Consider the following 22329-nt stretch of genomic DNA (forward strand, 5'->3'; position numbering starts at 1 on the left):
GCACGGAAAACAAATCAAGGAAAAACAAAATGTAGGGTATTGAAATTAACTATTTTTTATATTAATTTATTTGATAAGGCTCAACCGAATTGACTTTACAGAGCCGAGGATTCTTGTTCACTATACAATACATCTTAAAAGTATAGTCAAAAGGTACAACACAATAAACATTTTATCTTCCGCTATCCATAAGTCTCCTCCACCGGAACGGGAGCCGCTTCCAGTGGTTTCATTGTATGGCAGATTCGCCAACGGGGGTCGGAGCGCTTCCATTGCAGCAATGGACTGCTGATGAAGAATAATGAGGAGGACCACACAATGGTTGTTGCCGAGTAAAGAGACGATCGCGTGACACACATCGAGAGTGGCCTGCTTCTGCCGATAGCCGAGTGAACACTGAAATTAACAAATTATAAACATTGGATTTGTTGAAAGATCATTTGTCATTAGTTAAAAATTACTATTTTTCAACGAATTTTCATCTTTACCGCTATGCACAAAATTAAATTGTCGGATTATCCTGAAATTTTGCATTTAGGGCTAAAATCTACCTGAGAATCTGAAAAAAATATTATAAAAATAATAATTCATGAAAAAAAGTTTCAATAACGACTGACTTCGCCCCACTGTGCATCGATGACGAATGTGTCGCGTGGCATGATGCACCAGTTGAATTTCCTAATGCTTGAGAGATTTTAGCGCCAAATCCAAAATGGAACTTTACTAGCCGAGTAATTAATGGAAGAGAAAGTCGATGAAGAGAATCGATCAATGTACTTGATATATCATAATACTAAGTTTGGTTGAAATCGATGACATCGACTTTAGGAGGTATTTTTGCTAAAGCTCAGGTAATCATGGTAATATGTATCTTATTTTTATTCATGTTGTTTTCAAATATTATACGTTAGGTATACCTGTATAAACGAATTCGGAGTATACAGAGATGAACTAGCCTACGGCTAAAAATCCCCTAAATAAAGGAAGAAAAAAAAAAGAATTAGGAGTAATGGTATTCAGGGTAGTGTTATAGGATAGTTTATGAAAGGACTTTACCAATTCGTACACTATTTTAAATAGTTAAATTTTTATTTTAGGTAACCATCACGTGTTTGGTTGACGGAGAAGACTACAATATTTTAAGGGATGCTAAAATTATACAAGCTGGCCTTAAATTAAGCCAAGATTTGGGAATTAAAAAGGATGATTTCGTGTTAATTGCTGCTTTCTCGCCATCGAAGGAAATCACCAACGAATCTCAGAACAATTCCGCGATGTGTGTATATAGCTTAACAGAGATTGAGGAAGTATTCAACGAAAACATTCACTGTACGTGATGTTATACTTGTATTTTTTTTTTCATGAATGGAATTTAATGTTGTGTGTTTTTTTTTCAGCTTGTTTCAACGGCAGTATTAAAGATAGAAATTTAGGATACATTTCTGGAACGATAAATGATGGAAAGTGTCCAGTAGTTGGGTCCATTGGTAACATTTACAGCTTCTGTCATGTGGGGTTGAAGATCAGTGGTGTAACGCCGATCGTCGCCAGAGCTCTCTTCAATTTTCCCAACGAGTCAATAACTTCCGTTACAACTACTAATACAGGACCACACACACTAGCTTTCTTGGGTACTTCAGAGGGATGGATCAAAAAGGTGTGTTATAATGTTGACTTTTAATTGATAACCCAATACATTTTACTTGTTCTAAAGATATTGATGTCAGGATCTGCTGCTGGAGAATATGAAAGTATCGAGGTAGACAGCGGTTTCAAGATACTACCAGATACCATGATTTCGCCAAGAAATGAATTTCTATACATTTTATCAGAGAAAAAAGTAAGTTTAAACCATTCTTAGTATGATGCTCGACGGTATTCTAATTTATTGTTTATTGTTACACAGGTGATTAAAATGAAAGTCGAACATTGTAGCACGTTCACGAATTGTTCAAGCTGTCTAGAATCAAGAGATCCGTTTTGCGGTTGGTGTTCCCTGGAAAAGCGATGCACTGTCCGAAACACTTGTCAAAAAGATACCAGTACCGCCAGATGGCTTTCCATCAGTACTGGGCAACAGTGTATCGATTTTGAAATGGTATCTCCAGACAAAATTCCTATCAATCAAATGGCAACTGTGCATCTCATTATTCGTACATTGCCTGAGCTGCCGTACAATGCAAAGTATAAATGTGTATTTGGAAATTCAACACCAATTGATGCGAATGTTACAAACGAAGGTCTGGTATGCAGAACTCCTCCAGTAGATAAGCGTCCGCAGTTGGCTGCAAACACAGACCACATTCTAGTTCCACTGAGTGTTAGAAGCTCCGAAACAAATAAGGACTTTGTGTCTCGTAACTTCGCATTTTACGACTGCTCCCGTCACGATACTTGTCGGAAATGTCTGCGCAGTCAATGGGGTTGCAATTGGTGCATTTATGATAACAAATGCGTGTATAATACTTCAACTTGTCGTAACTCTGGGAACATTGTAACGAGCGAGAATTCCTGCCCGCATTTCAAACGAAGATATGAACCGATTTTACTGCCGAACAAAGTTCCCAAAGAGATTAAGCTGGAAATTGAAAATCTACCAAGGCCTCAGAGTGCGCATACTGGTTTTCTTTGCACTGTTAATATTGAAGGAGCCCATATGGTACTGCCAGCACGTGTTGAATCCAACAAATACGTTGTATGTGAAAAAACACCGGTAAGTAGTCACGTAATCAAGTTTTTTTTTTAAGATGTGAGGAACATGAGCGTGTTTGGGGCTAGACGAAATTCCCCAATTATTTTTTTTCCGTATCTATTATCGTAAAAAAATAGTTGAAGAAATTCTTCAAGCCCAAACACCGTACACTAAAATCGGTTTTACATGGGTTTTTCTACGCGAATTACGAGATTTACCGAGAGATTTACTCGTTTTTTAACGTGGCATGTATCCCGCACGTAAAACATAACATGATGATGGCAGCACTGCACCATTCTGGAGTGCTTTTTGAATGGGTCGTATGTAACAAACGTAAATCTCTTCCAAAAGGGAAAATTTGGGCCCGCAACCCCATTTCTGTTTCATTTTCTCATAAAAAAATATTTGTCGTGTTTGCCAACTGATCAAAACATAGTTTAATGATACATACGACACCTAACTTCTAGGGGGGTGTTAATCGTCCTATGTAACAAATTTGACAGAAGCGTTAAAACTGTTCGTACACCCTGTTGTTTTCTTTCTAATAAAAGTGCAAATATTGCCAATCTTCAATGTAAAATGGTTGTGGGTGGTCTATAAAATGATCACGACGCTTCCCGTAAGATATTACTCATTATAATACATTTTAAACACTAAAATGCGCACGGTTGAATGTAACACCACGGCATGCAAAGGTCGTATAATATTGATTGGTTTAAAACCGTTTGCGTATTAGGTTTTGCACCGTCGGGGTTAACCTCAATCTGATGACAGTTCAGTGGTACTGTTTACGTGGACTTAGTCGATTTTTTCTTGGGTAGATTTTCTCGATAATTTTTCAGACTGCAGTGATATGTAAACCACACTTCTGCATTGTCCACGAGCAACATCCTTACACCGCGCTGTTCCTCGACAATTTTCAAGTTAAAATTCGGAAATTTTAGAATATTTTTTTTTTCGAAAAAACGACTAAGTGCTTGTAAACAGTACCACTGAACTGTCAAAAACGTTCAACCGATTAACACTGAGTTCAGAAGTATGGTTTACATCTCGCTGCAGTCTGAAAAATTAACGAGAAACCCAAGAAAAAATCGACTAAGTCCACGTAAACAGTACCACTGAACTGTCATCAGATTGAGGTTAACCCCGACGGTGCAAAACCTAATTGGTTTGAATTGTGACACACTTGGAGTCTGTGTGCCCCACATGGTGATGTAAATATCTTTGCACATTGTTCACGCACATAAAAGCGATGGTAATCGCCGGTGTCTCACGCACGTTCCTACACGCAGTGATATCGTCACTATGAAAAAGCACATATAATCGCGGTTAGAGATTACACTTTTATTTCACAATGATACAACGTTTATTTGCCGTCGGCCGATCGCGGGGATGGTTTATTTACAACTGACTACTCTGACTGATCATCTGTTCTTCTTGCATGTAAAAGGACCGATACACGACCACCGTTCGACCGTACGCTAAAGCCTTTCCTATTCACTATACACAACTGGTTGTATAGTGCTCAGCGTTGCCAGGTCATTTTCAGAAAAATCTGGACCAGGTAAAATATAAAATCTGGGAAAATCTGGAATGCTCCAAAAAATCCTCTTTTTAACATAATGCTATTGAAATCAAAGTGATGTGTCAATCTCCCGTAAAAATAGGTCAGTATGATCATCTGGAATTTATTTAAAGTACTAGAATGGTTACAAATTACATGTTTAAATAAATTTTATAGGGCAAATAACTTGTTAGCATTGCTAAAATCATCCAAAAGTTGAAAAGTATTGACACGCTGTGCCCAAAAAGTTCAAATATCTATTACGCAGCATTTCAAAAATTGAGTTAAAGGTGGGTAAAAAAAGGAGACAATATGGTTTGAATTGTTTTTTAAACTGTAACTTTTTTTAAAAAGAATGAGAAGCAGAGAATCAAGGAAATTTGATGGGATGGATTTTTTGAAATAATAGTCGATGTACTCCTTACTATTTAAGTACCAGAATATAAAAATTTTATTAGTTCTAAATAATTCTAATATTACTCTAAGGTTGATCAGATTTACAGTTTAATTCTTGACATCATACAATCAAAATTCACCGGGCTGAAGTGGGAATAAAAGCCTATCATCGTGGAACTCACACACAGTTTACCTAAACTACGGGTAACTCCACTATTCCCATGACCATTATACCAAAGAATAATTTTATTATATTACTAAAATGAACGTCTGATAGTTTCATTTTTGAAGTCTCAGGATCTTGCAATGATTCTAAACTCCGGAATTAATATTTTCCTGCGTCCCAGATCATTGGTTAGTTAGTTAGTTAGTTAGTCAGTTAGTCTGAATTTACTTGGAACTCTTCACAGGATATCTTCGCCTTTTTTTAAGTCAATTTGAATCATCCTAGAATTCCATCATGTTCCTTTTCTATATTCCCCTAAAATAATCTTGAAAATATCAAAACTTTTCCAGTTACATTCTAAGAGTTCTTAGCATTACCTCTTGAAATCTCTCATAAATCACTCTCCATTTCCACAACTAGTGATTGGAGAGTTATAATTCCCAAGAATTGACTCAATTTTGTGTCCATTGAGAAATGAAATTCTTAAAATATTTTTAACAATTTCCTCCAATTTACAATCTCCTCCACTCTTCAGAATGACCGTCACACTCTTCTCAGACTTATCCGGTTAGAATTGGTTTGAAATCCTTTTCAGTATTACCTAAGTACTCAAGTACTTTGCCAAAATGGTTTTGAAAGTCTCTCAGAAATTGTGCTTTAAATATTAATAAAATTAATCTCCATAGAAACATTGGACAGAACTCCATTGAAATTATTCTCACGATTCGGATCAGCATACTCCTTAAATTTCATCATAAGAATTTTCTATGATTTCTCTTCCGGATTGTATTTTCTTTATTTTTTTTTTTTTTGTAAAATTGTATCGTTTATTCCAATGTTCTTAAAAGATTATTTACAAAATAATTTAGTTTTCACATATTAAGTAGAATTCAAGTGCACTAACATCGATTCTAACGTTAACTTTATTAACATAGGTGATGTATAATATAAGCATCTTCAATATTTGACTTCGTTTTGTTAGTCCTATGTTTAATAGTGCTGGGCGCAGCAGTTCTTCGAAAGACAGTCGTTGCCAGCCTCCAAGTATCATCGTCATCTTCTGTTGTACAAAAGCCCATGCGTGTGCTACTCGAGGGCAAACACTGAATTTGTGTTGCAGCTCTTCAACCACAGCATTGCAATGCAAACAATTCTCATCGTCCGCACGTTGGATGGTTCTCATTAATTTTCGGTGCTCCGTCTTCTCATTTATGAGCAAGTATAAGCTGCTTCGATGGCTCGATGACAGCTGTTTCGTTGCGATGTTTAACCATATACGCTTCCAGTTCGTGCCAGGATTTTTCCTTTCGACCCGTGGTGTTTCCGTCCGCTCCAAAAACAGGCGATGTATTTGTTCACTAGAGGGCTGCTCTCGAACAAATGGTGGGAGAAGGGGAATTTGCTGGGAAATTAACTTGAGGCAGGGAAGGTCTGCGGGGGGAGAAATTCCTTGGTTGAGAAGGGATTGATAGAACGGAAGGGAATCCCGTGCCTGTATGTGACGATTCACTAGCAGCGCTTTGCACTTCAATGCCGGTAGCTGCAGCTTCATTCCGCCAGATGCTCTGTCACGCGCCATTTGTTCCATTGGAACCCGCGCTGGTAGTCCGCGCCACAAAAATGAGCCCATAGTTGCCGTTATTTTCGCCGTGTGGACACAATACGGTGGGACGATGGATGCCACATACCAGATCTTTGCCGTTATGAAGGTGTTCAATAGTGTCACTTTTTGTTGAAGATTGAGATTCCTCAGCGAGTGCAACCACAACTGCTGTGCGAATTTGGATACAAGCACATCGCAATTAATTTTAATCATTGCGCGAATTGAATTGGTAAAAAAACACGCCCAGGATCTTTACCTTTTCTGCAGTTTGCAACCACGGCACATTCAGTGGATCTCCATCAATGAGCCCGACGTCGATTGCAACCGTTTTCAGTCTGTTTAGTTTTGCACCGGCGGCTCGTTCAAAATCGTCAAAGAGTCCATTGATGCGTTCAATCACATTTATATTGGTGACTATCACAGATACATCATCTGCATACGCCACCACTAGGTCAGTACCGAGTTGTCGCTCTAGCTGTTGCAGGAACGGATGAAGATAAATGACAAAAAGTAACATCGACAACGGGTCTCCCTGTCGGACCGACCGTTCGATGGGGAAACGCTGCGAAAGATGTCCATTAACTAGCAAACGAGAAAAGGATTGATCGGCAATTCGTGCAAGTAAACTGACGAAGGTTGTGTTTATTCCCAGCTGCCGCATTGTTTCGTGAAGGAAAGAAAGGGATACCCGATCGAAAGCATGGTCGAGATCGTAGCTAATCAGCTTCCTTTTTTGCTTCCTCGCTATCAGTTGAGCAATTCGATCTTTCAGAGAAAGAGTGGCTTCGAAAATTGAATGCCCATCGTTGGAACATTTTTGTGCACCACTCAGCACGCGGTGAGTCCTCATCACGAGCTCGAGACGTGCTTTCAGAATCCTACTGAGAATTTTAAAGTCCGCATTCAGAAGACTGATCGGGCGGTATCCTCGAGCGGTGTTTGCCGTTCCTCTCTTTCGCACTAACACAATTACTCCGTTGGCGAACTCAGGGGGTAGCTCATTTGTCAGAGCCTCATTCAATACGAGGTTCAGTTCTCGGTGGATGACATCGAATGTACGTTGGTAAAATTCGACGGGTAACCCGTCGCTTCCCGCAGCCTTCCTTTTAGCCGATGTACGAATAGACGACAAAATCTCGGATGTTGTAATTTCTGCCACGCAAGCTTCGTTGCACTCGTCATTTTCGGGTACCACTCTCTCGCATTGGAAAGGGTGCCGTGCTCCATCATTTTCTTCTGTCGCTGTGTATAATTCCTTGAAGTAACGAAACAGATGGTTTTCGATTGCTTCGGAGGTGTTTAGAGTTTCGTTGTTTTCGCCACGCAGCTCTGTGATAACGGTTTTTTTCCTCCGTCGGTCTCCTAGCTGAAACGTACTAATGTTTTCACCTGCAATGAAGGTATCGTTGATGCGCATGAAGTTCTGCGAGAAGCTGCGCTGGTGTGCGAGCATCTGTGCTTTCACGCGGTTAATCGTAGCTATCATCGCTGGATTCTGGAAATAACCATCATACGCTTGCTGAAGCTGCGCGTACAGTCGTTGGTGTTCTGCATTAAACTCGCCGTATGCCTCGCGAGATTTCCATCGGAAGAAGGACTGGATTTTCGGCTTAGCGTATGACAGCCACCACGTGATCCAATTTGGAAAGTTCCGTCTCTGTCGGGTTACATATTGCCATGTAATCTGGAACTCGCCGACGTTTTCTGCATTCAGAAGGTGAGGACGCAATGACCAATAACCGCGACCAGGTTCGCGGCCAAGGCTGGGAAGACATATTCGAGCAGTAAGCGCTTTGTGATTCGTGAACGAACACACATGTGTGGCTGCATTTCGCAGTTTTGTGCAGAGTCCATTGCTGATGAACATGCGATCGAGCCGAGAGACAGAGTTGTGTGTTATATATGTGGGCGAGGGGGTCGTGGGATACAGCTTCACCCAGACGTCGCTTAGTTGAAACTGCTGTATAGTGGATTGGAGAGCTATTATTGTAGCCCGACGAGTCACATGGTCGCAGTACACAGTTGAAGTCGCCGGCGAGGAGTATATTTTCTGTATTGTGCCGCAGATAGTAAGCAATGGTATTATTGAAAAAACTCTCTCGTTCGGCGCGCATGGCTGTGCCCGACGGTGCATATATGTTGGCTAGAGTCGTGTTTTCGATGCGGAGAGCAACAAGTCGTCCATCTAAGCTCTTCTCGACATGAGAGAAACGTATGTACTCCTTCAGCGCTATCGCCGTTCCTCTCCTTGTGTGATCAACGTTTGTGACGAGGTTGTAGCCAGGAATGGAGAGCTGCTCGTTCTCCACTTCTTGCAGAAAAACGATGTCGAGTTCCATCGTTCTACAAAAAGTTCGGAGGGCGTTGAGTTTCGTTTCGTTGGTGATCGTGTTTATATTTATGGTGGCAACGTTGTAACTGGCAAACTGATCCATTTTCAAAAGTCCTGATCTCGCTCGTCGTCGCTGCCGTCTCGCCGTTTCCTAGTTTGGCGGCGCCCTCTCGAACGTGTGCTGTTGGTTGACATTGCTGATTCGTCTGTCTCGTTGCCATCGGCTTTGCCAGTAACAGGAGGTTGTTGACCAGAAGTACTAGACAACGACCTGCTATCCGATGGTTGCTTCGAACCCGATATGGGTATGATCGGGGTAGTAAGCGGTGGAAAATGTAGTTCCGATTGTGTGTCGATCGGTTTTGTTGCAGGTACCGGCATCAGCTGCTGCTGCTGCTGCTTCTGCTTCTTCGGTGGCGGGTATCTCAGTCCCGGCGTAGATTGACTCGGCAACGCTGGTTTTGAGGCTGGCGGCTTCGCAATTGTTTTTGTTGACATTGCTGCTGGCTGTTTCGTGGCATCGGCATACGATTTTTGAACAAGCAGCTTTTTGTTCTGTACGCAGGACGCGCCGATGTGGATGAATTCCCGACAGTGTCGGCAGGTTTGACGTTGGCCAAAATAAGATAGGAACGTCGATTCACCATCTACAAAGACCCACGACTCAATGTTGTGCTTTACAATCATTTTCGCAATCCGAACACCAGTGGAGATATTCGGAAATTGATATTGTTGATCGCTACCGCACATCTGTTCACGCACTGAGATGACGTCACCGTAAGCGGATAGGAATTTTGTGATCGCATCGTCCGACACGTCCTCAGACAGATCGAATATCTTCACCTCCACTGCTCCGTCCTCCATCGTTATTCGCAGGGGGATCTTCTTCTCTCCCTCCACTATCACTTCGTGTTTTCCGTCGTGTTCTTCGCACACTTTTTGTGCCAACGCCAGGTCGACGACCTTCACGAAAGCACATCCGATACTTCGGCTACACTGAATTCGTATCACTTCACCTGGCTTTAAGCCCAGAACAGTTCCAACGAAATTTTGCACCTTCGCATAGTCCGGTTTTTTTGGCAAAGCCGCATAATCTATGCGGAATGTGTTCTCGCGGCGCACCATCGCAGAGTCGTAGTACGCAGAAACACACAACGGCTCGGCGATGAGATAACGCAGCGAAACGAAAAGAATTTAAGCTTGGGATCGACTTCCAGAATTAGCTGTAGCGTAAAAGCGTCTGCTTGGCTCTGTAGTTGAGCGGTAACTGTTTGACAAAATCTCCATGCAATTGTCATCAGAGTTGAAAAGACAATTGACATCGTCTTCAACCAGAGGTTGTACAAACTAAATATTTAACACTAGACAACGGACAACACACCATACCCATTAGAATAGTAGGGAAATTTTCAGGTTGCCAAAATTTGCACCGGTTGGAGCGGGAATCGAACCCTCACTTCGTGGCACTCACAATACGTCTAAATGATGGGTGACGCCGCATGACTCCGAAGCCCACAAAAATGGGTGAAATTCTATTCAGAAGTAGCTTGAAATTCTCCTTTGATTTCACAAAGAATTCGCCTCACACTTAACTGTAAACTTTTTTTCAGAATTACCTTAAAATTCCAATAATGTCCAACGTTGACGGCCTTTAATAATTAAAGTAGCAAGTTTGGCTTTTTATTTTTTTATTAGAGGGTAAATCAATTGCAGTGATATTTTTAAAACAACATGTTTTAAAAATCTGGGAAAATTTGGAACATTTTTACCCTCCCCTTGGCTAGTTTTTGCACCTTGCTGTTGGTGGGCGGGCTTAATTTCATGCTTTATAGTGGATTGTTGGAGACGGTAGGTTTATGGTCGGCGTTGCTGGCTCATGCCGCGATAGAATGGCGTCATGGGCAGGCAATGGGGATTACTAAGCTTCCCCTCTCTGATAAACCACTACATGAGAAAACCAAAGATCTAGTCTAGCAGTGATAGTATCACGCTTGTAACTCCTTTATTGAGAGCCGCGTCGTAGTACGCTTACGTATAGGCACTGACGTTGGGTGTCATACTGGCGGGTTTTGCCGCAAATCACTCTTATTTTATTTATTTTTACGCAGATAGATTTATTTGGGTTTGCAAGGGAATTATACTATTGAAATATTTCAGAAAGTGCCCAACGGTGCTCCTTCTATGACAAGCTTTCATTGTTGTTTTCATTGAAGTATTACTCAGGAAACAATGTTAAACATGATTTTTGTACATGGTATTGTAACTAATCTTATATGTGCTTCATTTTGATTTGGGATAAGTGTTTTAACTATGGCTCGGGATTTCCACTGTGGCGTGCTTCTATTGTGACATACCCATACGTATTTTAGTGGTGCGACATAGTGGAAGCGTGTGAGCGTAATTGGAACATATACCCTATATAATTTAAAAATCAGCTAGGAAACTTACTTCAAAATGAAGCATTTTAGTCACATGAAGGTATTATAAATAGGTATAGGTTTAAATCAAAAGTACTTGAAACACGTTTAATTTTAGATTACAAGCACAAGTGCAGGTACTTAATAAAGCATGGAATATGATTTATTAGTTCAATTAGAGCTTGTAATAATTTATTAAATATCATAATCTTGAGATATCATAATCATCAAATAAACTTAAATAAGAAACTTCAGAAAGTCTAATGACATTAAGTATATTAACAAAAGAATTAGCATGCGGGGGGTCCGCTTAGGGAGGCAACAAGACGAGCCCAAGAACTCAATGGCGAGCGAGTCAGCTAAAAAAACGTGACAGAAAAATAAGTAACTCAACGAAAAAACTACAATTTTCAATCTATATTCACATCATTCCTTAACATTCATTCGGGTTGGACTAAACTCGGTTCAAAAAGCAAACTATTCATGGCCATAAAAAAAAGTACGGACATACCTGCGCAGGTTTTTTCGATGCGATGCGATGCGATGATGGCGTCGGATGAATCGGTGATAGCGACGGATGGAGCGGTAATGGCGGCCGGTGACCTTACCAAAGTCCTGGCGATGGCGATTGTCAACCTTCCGACGACCTGTGATGATGGCGGCGGTCTCGGAATGGCGCCGATCAAGCTGCGGAGATGGCGTGCAGTGACGAAAAGTGATCCGTGTGCGGTATGGCCGAAATTAGAGGTGCGGAGGTAGTGGCGGCTGGACGGAAGGCTTCCGATTTGCTTTCTAGAGAGCTGAGCATCGACGGAGTCGAGCATTTCCCGGGAGATTCGCTCCACGGAAGAGAGAGACCAACGTACCGTCGCACGGCTTCGCGAACTATGTTTCCGCTATGACCGCCCGAGATGAAATGTAATCTTCTCCTCTTTGGTTAAAATCCGAACCGAGGTATGCAATTGGCTTCGTACTTCTGCGGTCCGAGCTCTCGAATGTCACGGTCCCCGAGGTTGTAACGTAATGGGGACTCTACCAACGGCTTTTGGCTTAACCATTTTACTCAGGTGTTCATTTGAATCCTATCTCTTTCACGTATTTCCCTATCTATAAACAAAAGCTACATCTGCTAGCTTGCTATAAAAGCTTCATATCTGCAAGCTCACTTTTATCTTGTCATAAAAATCCCGACAAATGTACGTATCACGAAGTTTTTTGCTACATTGCATTGGAAACGAATCACTCTTTTTTAATTGCATTGAAATTCTTAATTAGTTACAAGGTTCAAATACTAACCATAGTTATTCTAAACTAAACTAAAAATTGAAACGAAATAAACGCACGACGCTACACCGTTTACGGAATCCCCATCGGGATCCGTCTACAGAATCTCCATCGAGATACGTCTAAGGAATCTCCATCGGGATCCGTATTCGGTTTCCCCATCGAGATCCGTCTACAGAATCCGTCTTTGGATTCCCCATCGGGATCCGTCTACGGAATCCCCATTGGGATCCGTATTCGGTTTCTCCAATTTTAACATAGCAAGAACTTCCAAGAAATTTCACGACACTCCCAGAAGTTTCAAGAAGTTCAAAAAATTTGAGTTTATCTTTAACGAAACTTGTACTTTATTGGACTAATCTTTATCTAATTAATTTTACTTTATTTGTAATTAACTTTAACATTTTAGCAAATTAACTTAACTTTGACTTAATCTTAACTAACAAGAAGTGTCAAGTTTTAATAAGTTCCAAGAACTTTGAAAAAAATCCAAGAAGATGAAAGAACTTCAAGAAGTTTCCCTGAAGTTTTCTGGAAATAACTTTAACCTAACTGTTACTATGTTTTACTTTAACTTAAACATATATTTTGCTTAAGTTTAACAAAACTGTACCTTATTAACTTAACTTAAGGTTTAACTTTTATTTTATCTTTAATAAAACTTAAACTTAATTTTTACTAATCTTCTACTAACTACCTTAACTACAACCTTTTTTTTTTTCGTTAATTTGTTTTCCGTCGTTTTTTCCGTGCTGAGCACCAATGCTACCGACGCCAGGGAGGCAGCTCCCACACTTGGACCCTACCTATCGACCCATCAACTAATGAATCGGGATCCGGCATCAGAGTCCCTTTCGGGATCCGGCTTCGAATACCCTTTCGGGATCGGGCTTCGAATTCCCTTTCGGGATCCGGCATCGGATTCCCTTTCGGGATCCGGTATCGGGATCCGGCATCGGATTCCCTTTCGGGATCCGGCATCGGATTCCCTTTCGGGATCCGGCATCGGATTCCCTTTCGGGATCCGGCATCGGTTTCCCTTTCGGGATCCGGCTTCGGATTTCCTATTGTAGCCTCCGAAGACTACCTGATCCAGCTAGTCTTCAGTTTCAGCCAATTCCTGGATCTTTGGGCAATTTCTTAGGTGGCTTCCTTCTAGAGGGTTTTAACCATCAGACCTTCGCAGTTACCTTCGACCGCTTCGTCCAGGAAACGATGTAGTTCTTCCTGTGGCGTCCCATCACCTCACTTTTCACCTGTGATCAACTTTCAAAACCAGATTTAATGCCATATTCATGCTCGAATCGGTTGAAAAATACATTTAATCTTCTAGTTTACTCGATATCCATCCATTGCAAGCAATATTTTGATAGTTGTTATGTTTTAAGAGTTGGTGCACAGGTAGATTGAGGTTAAGGAAACGCCACTGAGTTCTTCAATATATCTGGTATGCAGTCGGGTGTCATACTTCTGTTCAACTCCGAATACACTGAAGTGCTTGTACAGAAGCTCCCGACGCTCGAGGAAGGGACACTCCACCAGCGGGTTGCCGTTCAAGTAGAGCAGGTCGAACATAAAGACACCTGAACCTTAATATCCGCCTCGTTGGCGTCTTTCCGCTTCCGGGTACTCAACATCTGGAATGGTAAAATCTGTTTTTTCTCGGGATCCCACGCCATGGCCTCGCAGTCCAGAATAGCACTGGTGACGGTTTCCTTCCTAGTGTTATCCAGCCGCACGATTATATCCGGATACTTGGTGGTTTTCTTCTCCTGATTCAGACTACTGAAGTTGACACTCCTCCAGCAGATGAATCTGAGCCCGTTCTCCGTCGTACTTCCGCTCGCAGGTGAAATCGATTCCATCGAACGAACCGTTCCAGCACGCCCTTGGTCGGATGGGCCAGCATGGGCTTCGATTGAGTGCCCGGCATCATCGGAAACTTCTCCAGCAAATGATCGGTACCATGCTCCAGCAGGACCGTAACGATCTGTTTGTAGTTCGTACAGTGATAGTAGACTGTCTTCAGGATAAGAGTAATTATTTATTATTTTCATCTTGGCCTTGGCCGATGCCTCGCTGCACTTTACTCAGCGCGTTGAGGATGGGTTACTTGGTGTCCTTCTTATTAGGTGGAGTCATGGCACATGCTTGAGGCAGTGCTTGCATCAGCGATTGTTCTGCCAGATTTATCCGAAGCTTCCCAGCAAGCGAACGAATGATTAATCGAGCATCCGAATGCCACACGCCACGAACATCGATTGAATCTTGTCGATCTTCTTGGCCATCGAAGTCGTTCCGGTTATCTTGGCTTTTCTCCTTAGCTTCCCAAAAACACCCTCCACCGAGTGCGGAGCCTGACCGAATAACAATAACTCCTGAGTCGAAACGAAATTAAAATGGGAATTCAATTTCTAAACAACAGTAATTTATTCTGCAGATTACTTTTCTCCCTTTTCTCCGAACAGCAACAACAATAACTCCAACACCAAAACAAAACAAAACCTCTACAAAACGAATCATAACCCATGGTGGGTATAACATGATGATACAGCTTTGTCATTATATGGGCGAGGAGATCCAACAAAACTGAATCATGAATTTGACACATTAGAACACCTATGTATAGTTTAGAGATGAACTAGCCTAAGGCTAAAAATCTCTTAAATAAAGAATTAAAAAAAAAAAAAAAAAACCTATGTATAGTCACCTTGATGAAGATGTCATTTTGGGGAAGTTTGAGTTTCTATAATTGACCACTTTGTGAAGCAGTTTTGACTTGACTTTCTACCAGCGATTTCACAAAACTGAACCAACTAATTTCTATTTTTTTATGAAATGTTGGCGACTTTTCTCGTGGTTCGAGAAGAAAAAATCTCAAAATAATGTTTTATTTCAAAGTTCGAGTGGTAGAAAACGTCATTTTAACTGCTCGAATGAAGTGGTTGATTATATCAACTCAGCAGTGGGAAATCGCATTTTGTCGGGTTGCTAAACTAAATAGAGACCCGTTCGGGGCGTAATTTAATGACCGAAATGAGAACTAGCAGTGGAGATGCTCTTAGGGGATTTGTGTTTGTTCGTGTACGACTTTATCGTATTAATTCACAAATATGCAAAGATCATTTCATATTATGAGCATAACTTCTTCTAGATTAAAAGATAGCAAACTGAACGATATCGAAATGCTTGCAGTTTCATTAAAACATCGTTATCAATCATAATAACTCATGAACATTTTGTATTGTATTATTATTCTAATGGATATTTATAATTTTAATTTCAGTACTCTTACGAAGCCAACACGAACGAATACGAAGCAAAAGTTGATGTGAATTGGAACCGGAATCATTACATAGATACTGTGTCAATTATTCTTTACAAGTGTGATATTCTTGGATCTCATAGAGAGCATGCAGACTGCAGTTTATGCGTCACTCGTGACAAAAAATATCAATGCACTTGGTGTAACAATCAGTGCGTGTATAACGAGACCTGCGCGTTCGACACAAATTTGAATGAATGCCCCAAGCCAAGAATTGATCTCATTAAGCCTCTTAGTGGCCCAATAGAAGGCGGAACATTACTAACTATAGAAGGAAGCAATCTGGGCATTCGTGAAGAAGATGTACGAGGCAAAATTCGAATTGGCAATGTACCATGTGAACTGATCAATTATGAAATTTCCGTCAAAATAGAATGCCGCACAGGACCAGTTCCAGGAGAAATGACAGCATCAATTAAAGTTGGCAATGAAGCTGGGTACACTGAATCGAGTGTACAATTCCAATATAAAAGCGTACAATTAACAGGTTTGCATCCTACAATGGGACCACAGTCCGGAGGTACTAAAGTTTCTATAATTGGGAAATTTTTAAACATTGGTTCAACAATTATGGCATATTTGGATGATTATCCTTGCCATATTAACATCACCCAAGCTTCTTCAGGTAGGCTGATTTGTATCACGTCAGCTGCTCGTTCTCCCGAACACATACGAATTTTGACACTTTTGATTGATGGAGCAAATCGTACCTTAAAGTGCATGGACGATAACCAGCAAAACAGTTTAAGCCGAAATAATTATCACTATCATAGTCATTACGAAACGTGTAGCGTGTACAATTATACTGTTGACCCAAAAATTATGCAGATAAAACCCCTCAAAAGTTTTATGAGTGGAGGAAGAATGATGACAGTTCACGGTACCAATCTGGACTCAATTCAAAAACCAGAAATTGAAGTATATTATGAAGATGAACGCATCAACAAATCGATATGTACCGTTTTAAATCCAAACCAGATGGAATGTCCTTCACCAGCAGTCAACTTGAAGTTTCTTTCATTTCTGAAGCACGTGGAGCAGTTTAATGGAAATGTGATTGCGGGAAATAACCAGAGTCGCATTAAAAATCGACGAAGCTTAATAACCACCGAGCCGTCTGCGTTTATGTCGACTGCGGAATCGTTGATAAGTGATAGTTCGGCATTAACTGTGTCACTTTTCTCACCCACTCAATTCATGCCATCGGATGAGCTACAAACAACTGCCTCTTTACTTGATACGACAATAAACAGACTAAGTTCCCCAATTGCGCTCAAAATGAGCGAAAACCAGATCACATTCCAATTAACTTTTGTGATGGATAACGTTCTAACAGTTAAAGACCTTAACAAACATTTCACAAACTTGCGATCGACTATTGTGTATGTGGATGATCCCATTTATTTCCCGTTCCCAAATTTCAAAAAGTTATACAAAGGGGACACCCTAGTAATAGAGGGTGAAAATTTAAATATTGCAAGCGATGAATCAGACGTGAATGTTACAATCGGGACCATGCAGTGCAATGTTACAAGTTTAGCTCTTACACAATTGGTTTGTACTCCACCGGCGCAACAACCATTACCCACCGATGAAAATGGCACAGAACAAACTATTCAGGACTTGCCTCTAGTGGTGGTGCGGGTTGGTCAGAGTCTCCGGTTTCGAATAGGTGAGTAATTTCTTTTTAAAATATTTTTGCTTGTAGATTTATTTAGAGTAATGTTGTGTTTCCTTTTTGGTCTGTTCTTTTTCTGTCCGCGTCTTAAGCACGTCCAGTGACTCACTCAAGTATGCTGAGCACCTCCAGTGGTGTATAGGGCCAACCTGAAAGGTTTCCATCCTGGGCGATTGCTTAATTTCGTTGTGTCCTGATTGATTGATTGATTTATCTTTATTTAGGAGGCTTTCAGCCTGAGGCTGGTTCGCCTCCAATTTTGTGTCCTCATTATCGTTCGGGGACATATTTTCCCATGTGGAAAATCATTACTGGGACTAATTAAGTGACATATAAAAAAATTTGCTTTTTTCGTTGACAGTTAGAGATGGCGTAAGTCGATGTCCTAAATGCCCAGACAACCAGAATGCACGTATATTCAAAGTTGTTTTCGTTATATACAAACATATATACAGACAAATAATTCGTATAGAATGCAAAGAAATGGCTTATACGTACAAAAGGGGAGGCTATATACGTGCATATTTTAATTTAATTTAAAACGAGTTTATTTAACATCATATACGATTTAATCTGTAATAACAAATTCATTTTGAAAAGTTTTACGATGTAATCTGATTTAATGTGTGATACACTACGACTGAAAAATGAGTAATCGCATATAGGTCGAAAATTTGCATTCTATACGATTTAACATAATGTGAGGTATGCCATTCTTATATGCGATTTTGACTTAAACTGTAGCAATTTACGATGCTGTCTGTACATTGTTATACGACTTCTGGTTGTCTGGGTGTTAAACGATATTTTTTTCAAATAAAACATGTGGTTTTTTTTAACTCTTGTTGCAAATTAAAAATAAATTGCATTTCATTTTTAACTTAGGTGCTCCAGCTACTACAGTTACTTACCAGCCTAAATTGTTGTGATACATATCTAAGTGTTTTTACAATGTTCCTGCCTTGGCAATACAGTATTTTAAACAGTCTGTATGTCAATAAGTGACACCTTAAAACTAAAAACTAAAACTAAAGTTAAATCTTATCTAAGTATAAAAAGAATTCATCTGACATTATTAATTATTTTGTTGGACATTTGTTCTAAAGTCTCAACATTCGCAATTCTATGTACCTCGGTAGTACTGTACCAGGTAGGCAACTTCAAAATCATCTTCAGAACTTTGTTCTGAATCCTTTGAAGTGCTTTTTTTCTGGTAGTGCAACAACTAGACAATATTGGCACAGCGTAAAGCATGGCCGATCTAAAAATTTGTTTAAATATTAGAAGTTTTTTCGTCAGGCAAAGTTTGGATTGATATATTTGTTACAATTGGCTTGAATCCACTCGATGTGATCTTAAAGAATTAATTTTTGGTCTAGTACTAATCCAAGATATTTCACTTGGTTTGACCAGGAAATTGGAACTCCATTCATAGTAACTAACTCATTTTTTCCTTGTTTCAAGATCATCCTCGGTTGACAAAGCCGAGTCTTGTCACTATCAACAAGGCATAAAAAGCAACAAGGACTAAGATATGTTCCTTGGATTACTGAAAAATCCTGTTCCCCTAGTTTGAAGTAGTCAGGACTAGAAATCGGTGGTAGATCTTACATGCCGTAACGTACCACGAAAAGGTGATCTACCCACGTTACGGAGTATTTGATATTTTTAGTCGCCATTGAAAACTTAGTCGATTGCTGAATTTATGTATAGGTCCAAATTAGGGACATTTAGGCCGACATTACATCCATTTTCCCTAAATCACGCGCAAAAACGAACAATAAATAATAACAAACGACTCCCGCTACTGAAATAAGAGTTTTTCAAATTTCTTTCGAACGTTTCTTACTTCACTTAGAGCAACCTTAACGGTCGTTGTCATTTGCGCGACTATTTTAACTGTCAAAGGTTCTTGGTAAACAAAAAAGTCAGCTGATCGCAACTGTCTCGTGGACAGCCTTATTAAATCCTTGCAGTGAAAGATGCAGTGTGAGTAAAAATGATAATAGGTAAGCGTGATTACCTCTCACCCAAGCATGGGAAAATTCGTTCACTCGCGCGAGCACCACAGAATCAAAATAGCCATCCTCACCTACAAAAAGATTGCCGAACGAGTGTAAATTCTTCCAACCAAGTGACTCTGCAGGCCGACTCAGAACTGACAGCAGTAGAGGGAAAGAAGGATAAACTGAAAGGCAGCCGAACAATTTTCTTTACCGATGGAGAACCAGATAGAATGCGTAAAATCCGAATGCTGACGGTTTAAATAGCCGAGTCAGATAGTTTTTGGTTCACCGATTTAAATCAGTTGAATTGGCCACAGCAGTTTTACGGTATTTGCGTGACGCTTATGTTTTTGAGTTACAGTTTAACAGTTTTCTCCATATTAACAGCAATATAAATGTGTCAATGTATGTTTAAAGCTAGAAAATGGAAAAGTGATTCTTTCTGAAACATTCTCATTCAGTTCACTCAGCAGAATGCAATCGTAAAAGTCTCAGCATGTACAAAATAATAGAAGAGGAATCTTCCACACTACTACACTCAGAATCATTCATGTTACGCTCAGCTGTCTGTTTTACTCAATTCTGCTTCATCGAAGAGAATAGAAGCAATGCGAATACGAACGAAATAAGTGCGGCTCGCACAAGCTGCTGATCGTTTCTGATGTTGTATGCGTGTGAGTGAGTAGTAAATGCAAAATGAAACGATTTTTCCCATGCTTGCTCTCACCCCAGCAGGCCTGGGTTCAATCCCAGTCGGCGCCGTCAGGATGTTCTGAGGCATAACATCTCTGATCACGTCTTCCTTCGGAAGGGAAGTAAAGCCGTTAGCCCCGTTCATGAGTTGATGGGTCGAGGTATGGTCCAGATGTGGGAGCTGCCTCCCCTGGCGTCGCACAGTGGCACGAATATGAATAAAGACGGTCAAAAATATTTTCTACCCTTTTTCGACGTTTTAGAGACTGGGTGTCTTGGGAGAAGTTGCTCAAAATTATATCTCGCATCTTTTGAAATTAACACCTGAATAATCTTTAAGCTAGTATTACACATCCAAATTCTAACTTTTTTCAGTTACGAGATAATGGTTTCATGTCTTGGACAAAGTTGTAGAGCAGTTGATTTTATGAACATTTGCTATAGACACCAAATTTCTACATCATAACCCTGTAGAGCTATAATAGATTTTCTTTTAAGACTACCTTAATATTGGTTTTTTGAGTTAATTAGTGCTTTTTTCAAATTTGATCAATTTATCATGTTCTAAGAAATTGTTGGCATCATTAAAATATACAACTTTGCTGAATACACCAATGCTTTTCATTGAAATCAATGTGATATACAGCCCATCAAGCGTTTTTGTGACGTCATATTCAACGGCTCGAAAAGAGGGTGGGCGGGCCCTGATGTAGTCGAAAACTGATTGTATTTGGAAGATCACCTTATAAAATAGTACTCCTGAAAATTTGAGCGTTGGGTACCGAGGGGTACCTAGTCAAATTCGTTTATATATATTTAGTACAAGTTATAAATCAATGTGTGCTACGAGTGTGCTACTTACTAGGGTGTCCCAAAATTGCACTATGTCAGGTAATCTGGGGGCTCACCCTCCAACTGATAGCTAAGAGTGTTACAAACAAACTTTTGTATGGCGGCAACTCTGAAAAATGTTGTTTAGAGGTCGCCCCGAAGAGATTTTTGAAAAAAGTCCATTTTTCATAGCTATTATCCAATTAATATTTTTAGTTCTTTAAATTTCAGATTCCCAAGGGTCAAAACTTTAAGAGAAAAAATTGCTGCGGCATGTTCTGTGTCCAATTTGTTAGTTACAATTTTTAAAATTATCTAAAATGATGTTTTTTGTTGTACATCACTGCATTCAATCATCAAAAGTGGGTATCAAACATAGCGCTTTTATCAATCAAATGCAGCAAATATATGGGAAATTTTATATCAAAAACTTTGCCGAAGCTATGAAAAATGGACTTTTTTCAAAAATATCGTCAAGGCGACCTTTAAACAACATTTCCCAGAGTTGCCGCCATACAAAAGTTTGTTTGTAACACCTTTAGAGTTGGAGGTTGAGCCCCCAAATTTCCAGACATAGTGCAATTTTGGGACACCCTACTACTTACTCATGATAAAATTTACAACTATATAAAAAATGCATTATCTTGAAATGTCATCAATGGGTTTGTTAATCAACTGTATATTCTGAACTTTGATATTTTGATCTTCTCCGCCCACACTTTGAACAATTCCATCCGACAAAGATGAATGAATTCATTTTGAACCACAACTTCAAAACAAGTTGTTCGTGAATAAAATCTCACCTAGATAATTAAATAAACCCTACCGCTCTTTGCTATCGCCAAAACGTCAAGCGCAAAATAGTCATCTGCAGCAGCGTTCAGCGATGTGCACGCGGAAATTTCAAACATCTGTTGTGAAGTCACGTTCCATGTTCTGAAAAGAGGGTAGGGTGGGTAGGTCCAAAGATGGAACCCTTTAGAACCGTAGTCAGAATTTTATCATTTATTCTAGTTTTCTTGAAAGTTATACCGATAGGTATTGCGAATATTTTAGTCCATATTGTATATAATAAAGGGCTAGGAATGAACCAATATTATTAGCTTGCATTATAATATTTGCAACTATCAACATATGAGTATCAATATTGCAATGAATGTACATATCAATGTAGGTACACTGAAGAACAAACACATTAAGAACAAACCCATTAAATACATCTCCAGATTAAGCTTAATAATTTAAATAATTTGCAAGCAAGCTTGCAAATACTCATTACAGCTAAAATGATATTTTTCGGATTTATGAAGCTATGAGATATTTTAATGATAATTCTTATTTA

The 22329-nt window shown here is 39.9% G+C and overlaps 1 protein-coding gene across 1 annotated transcript in view; it reads left to right on the forward strand.

The window, feature by feature from the left end:
• PlexB (plexin B) overlaps positions 1–22329 on the forward strand; it is a 122689-nt gene that overhangs the window by 54229 nt on the left and 46131 nt on the right. Inside the window, exons 3-7 of the mRNA XM_065225929.1 lie at positions 1098–1329; positions 1398–1657; positions 1715–1840; positions 1907–2713; positions 15741–17451. Coding sequence (XP_065082001.1) covers positions 1098–1329; positions 1398–1657; positions 1715–1840; positions 1907–2713; positions 15741–17451 — 3136 coding nt within the window. The remainder of the gene's footprint in view (positions 1–1097; positions 1330–1397; positions 1658–1714; positions 1841–1906; positions 2714–15740; positions 17452–22329) is intronic.

The sequence above is a fragment of the Ochlerotatus camptorhynchus genome, unplaced genomic scaffold (assembly GCF_037179485.1).
Source record: "Ochlerotatus camptorhynchus isolate MF236.1 unplaced genomic scaffold, CSIRO-AGI_Acam_v1.1 ptg000241l, whole genome shotgun sequence".
In the NCBI taxonomy this organism is placed as follows: domain Eukaryota; kingdom Metazoa; phylum Arthropoda; class Insecta; order Diptera; family Culicidae; genus Ochlerotatus; species Ochlerotatus camptorhynchus.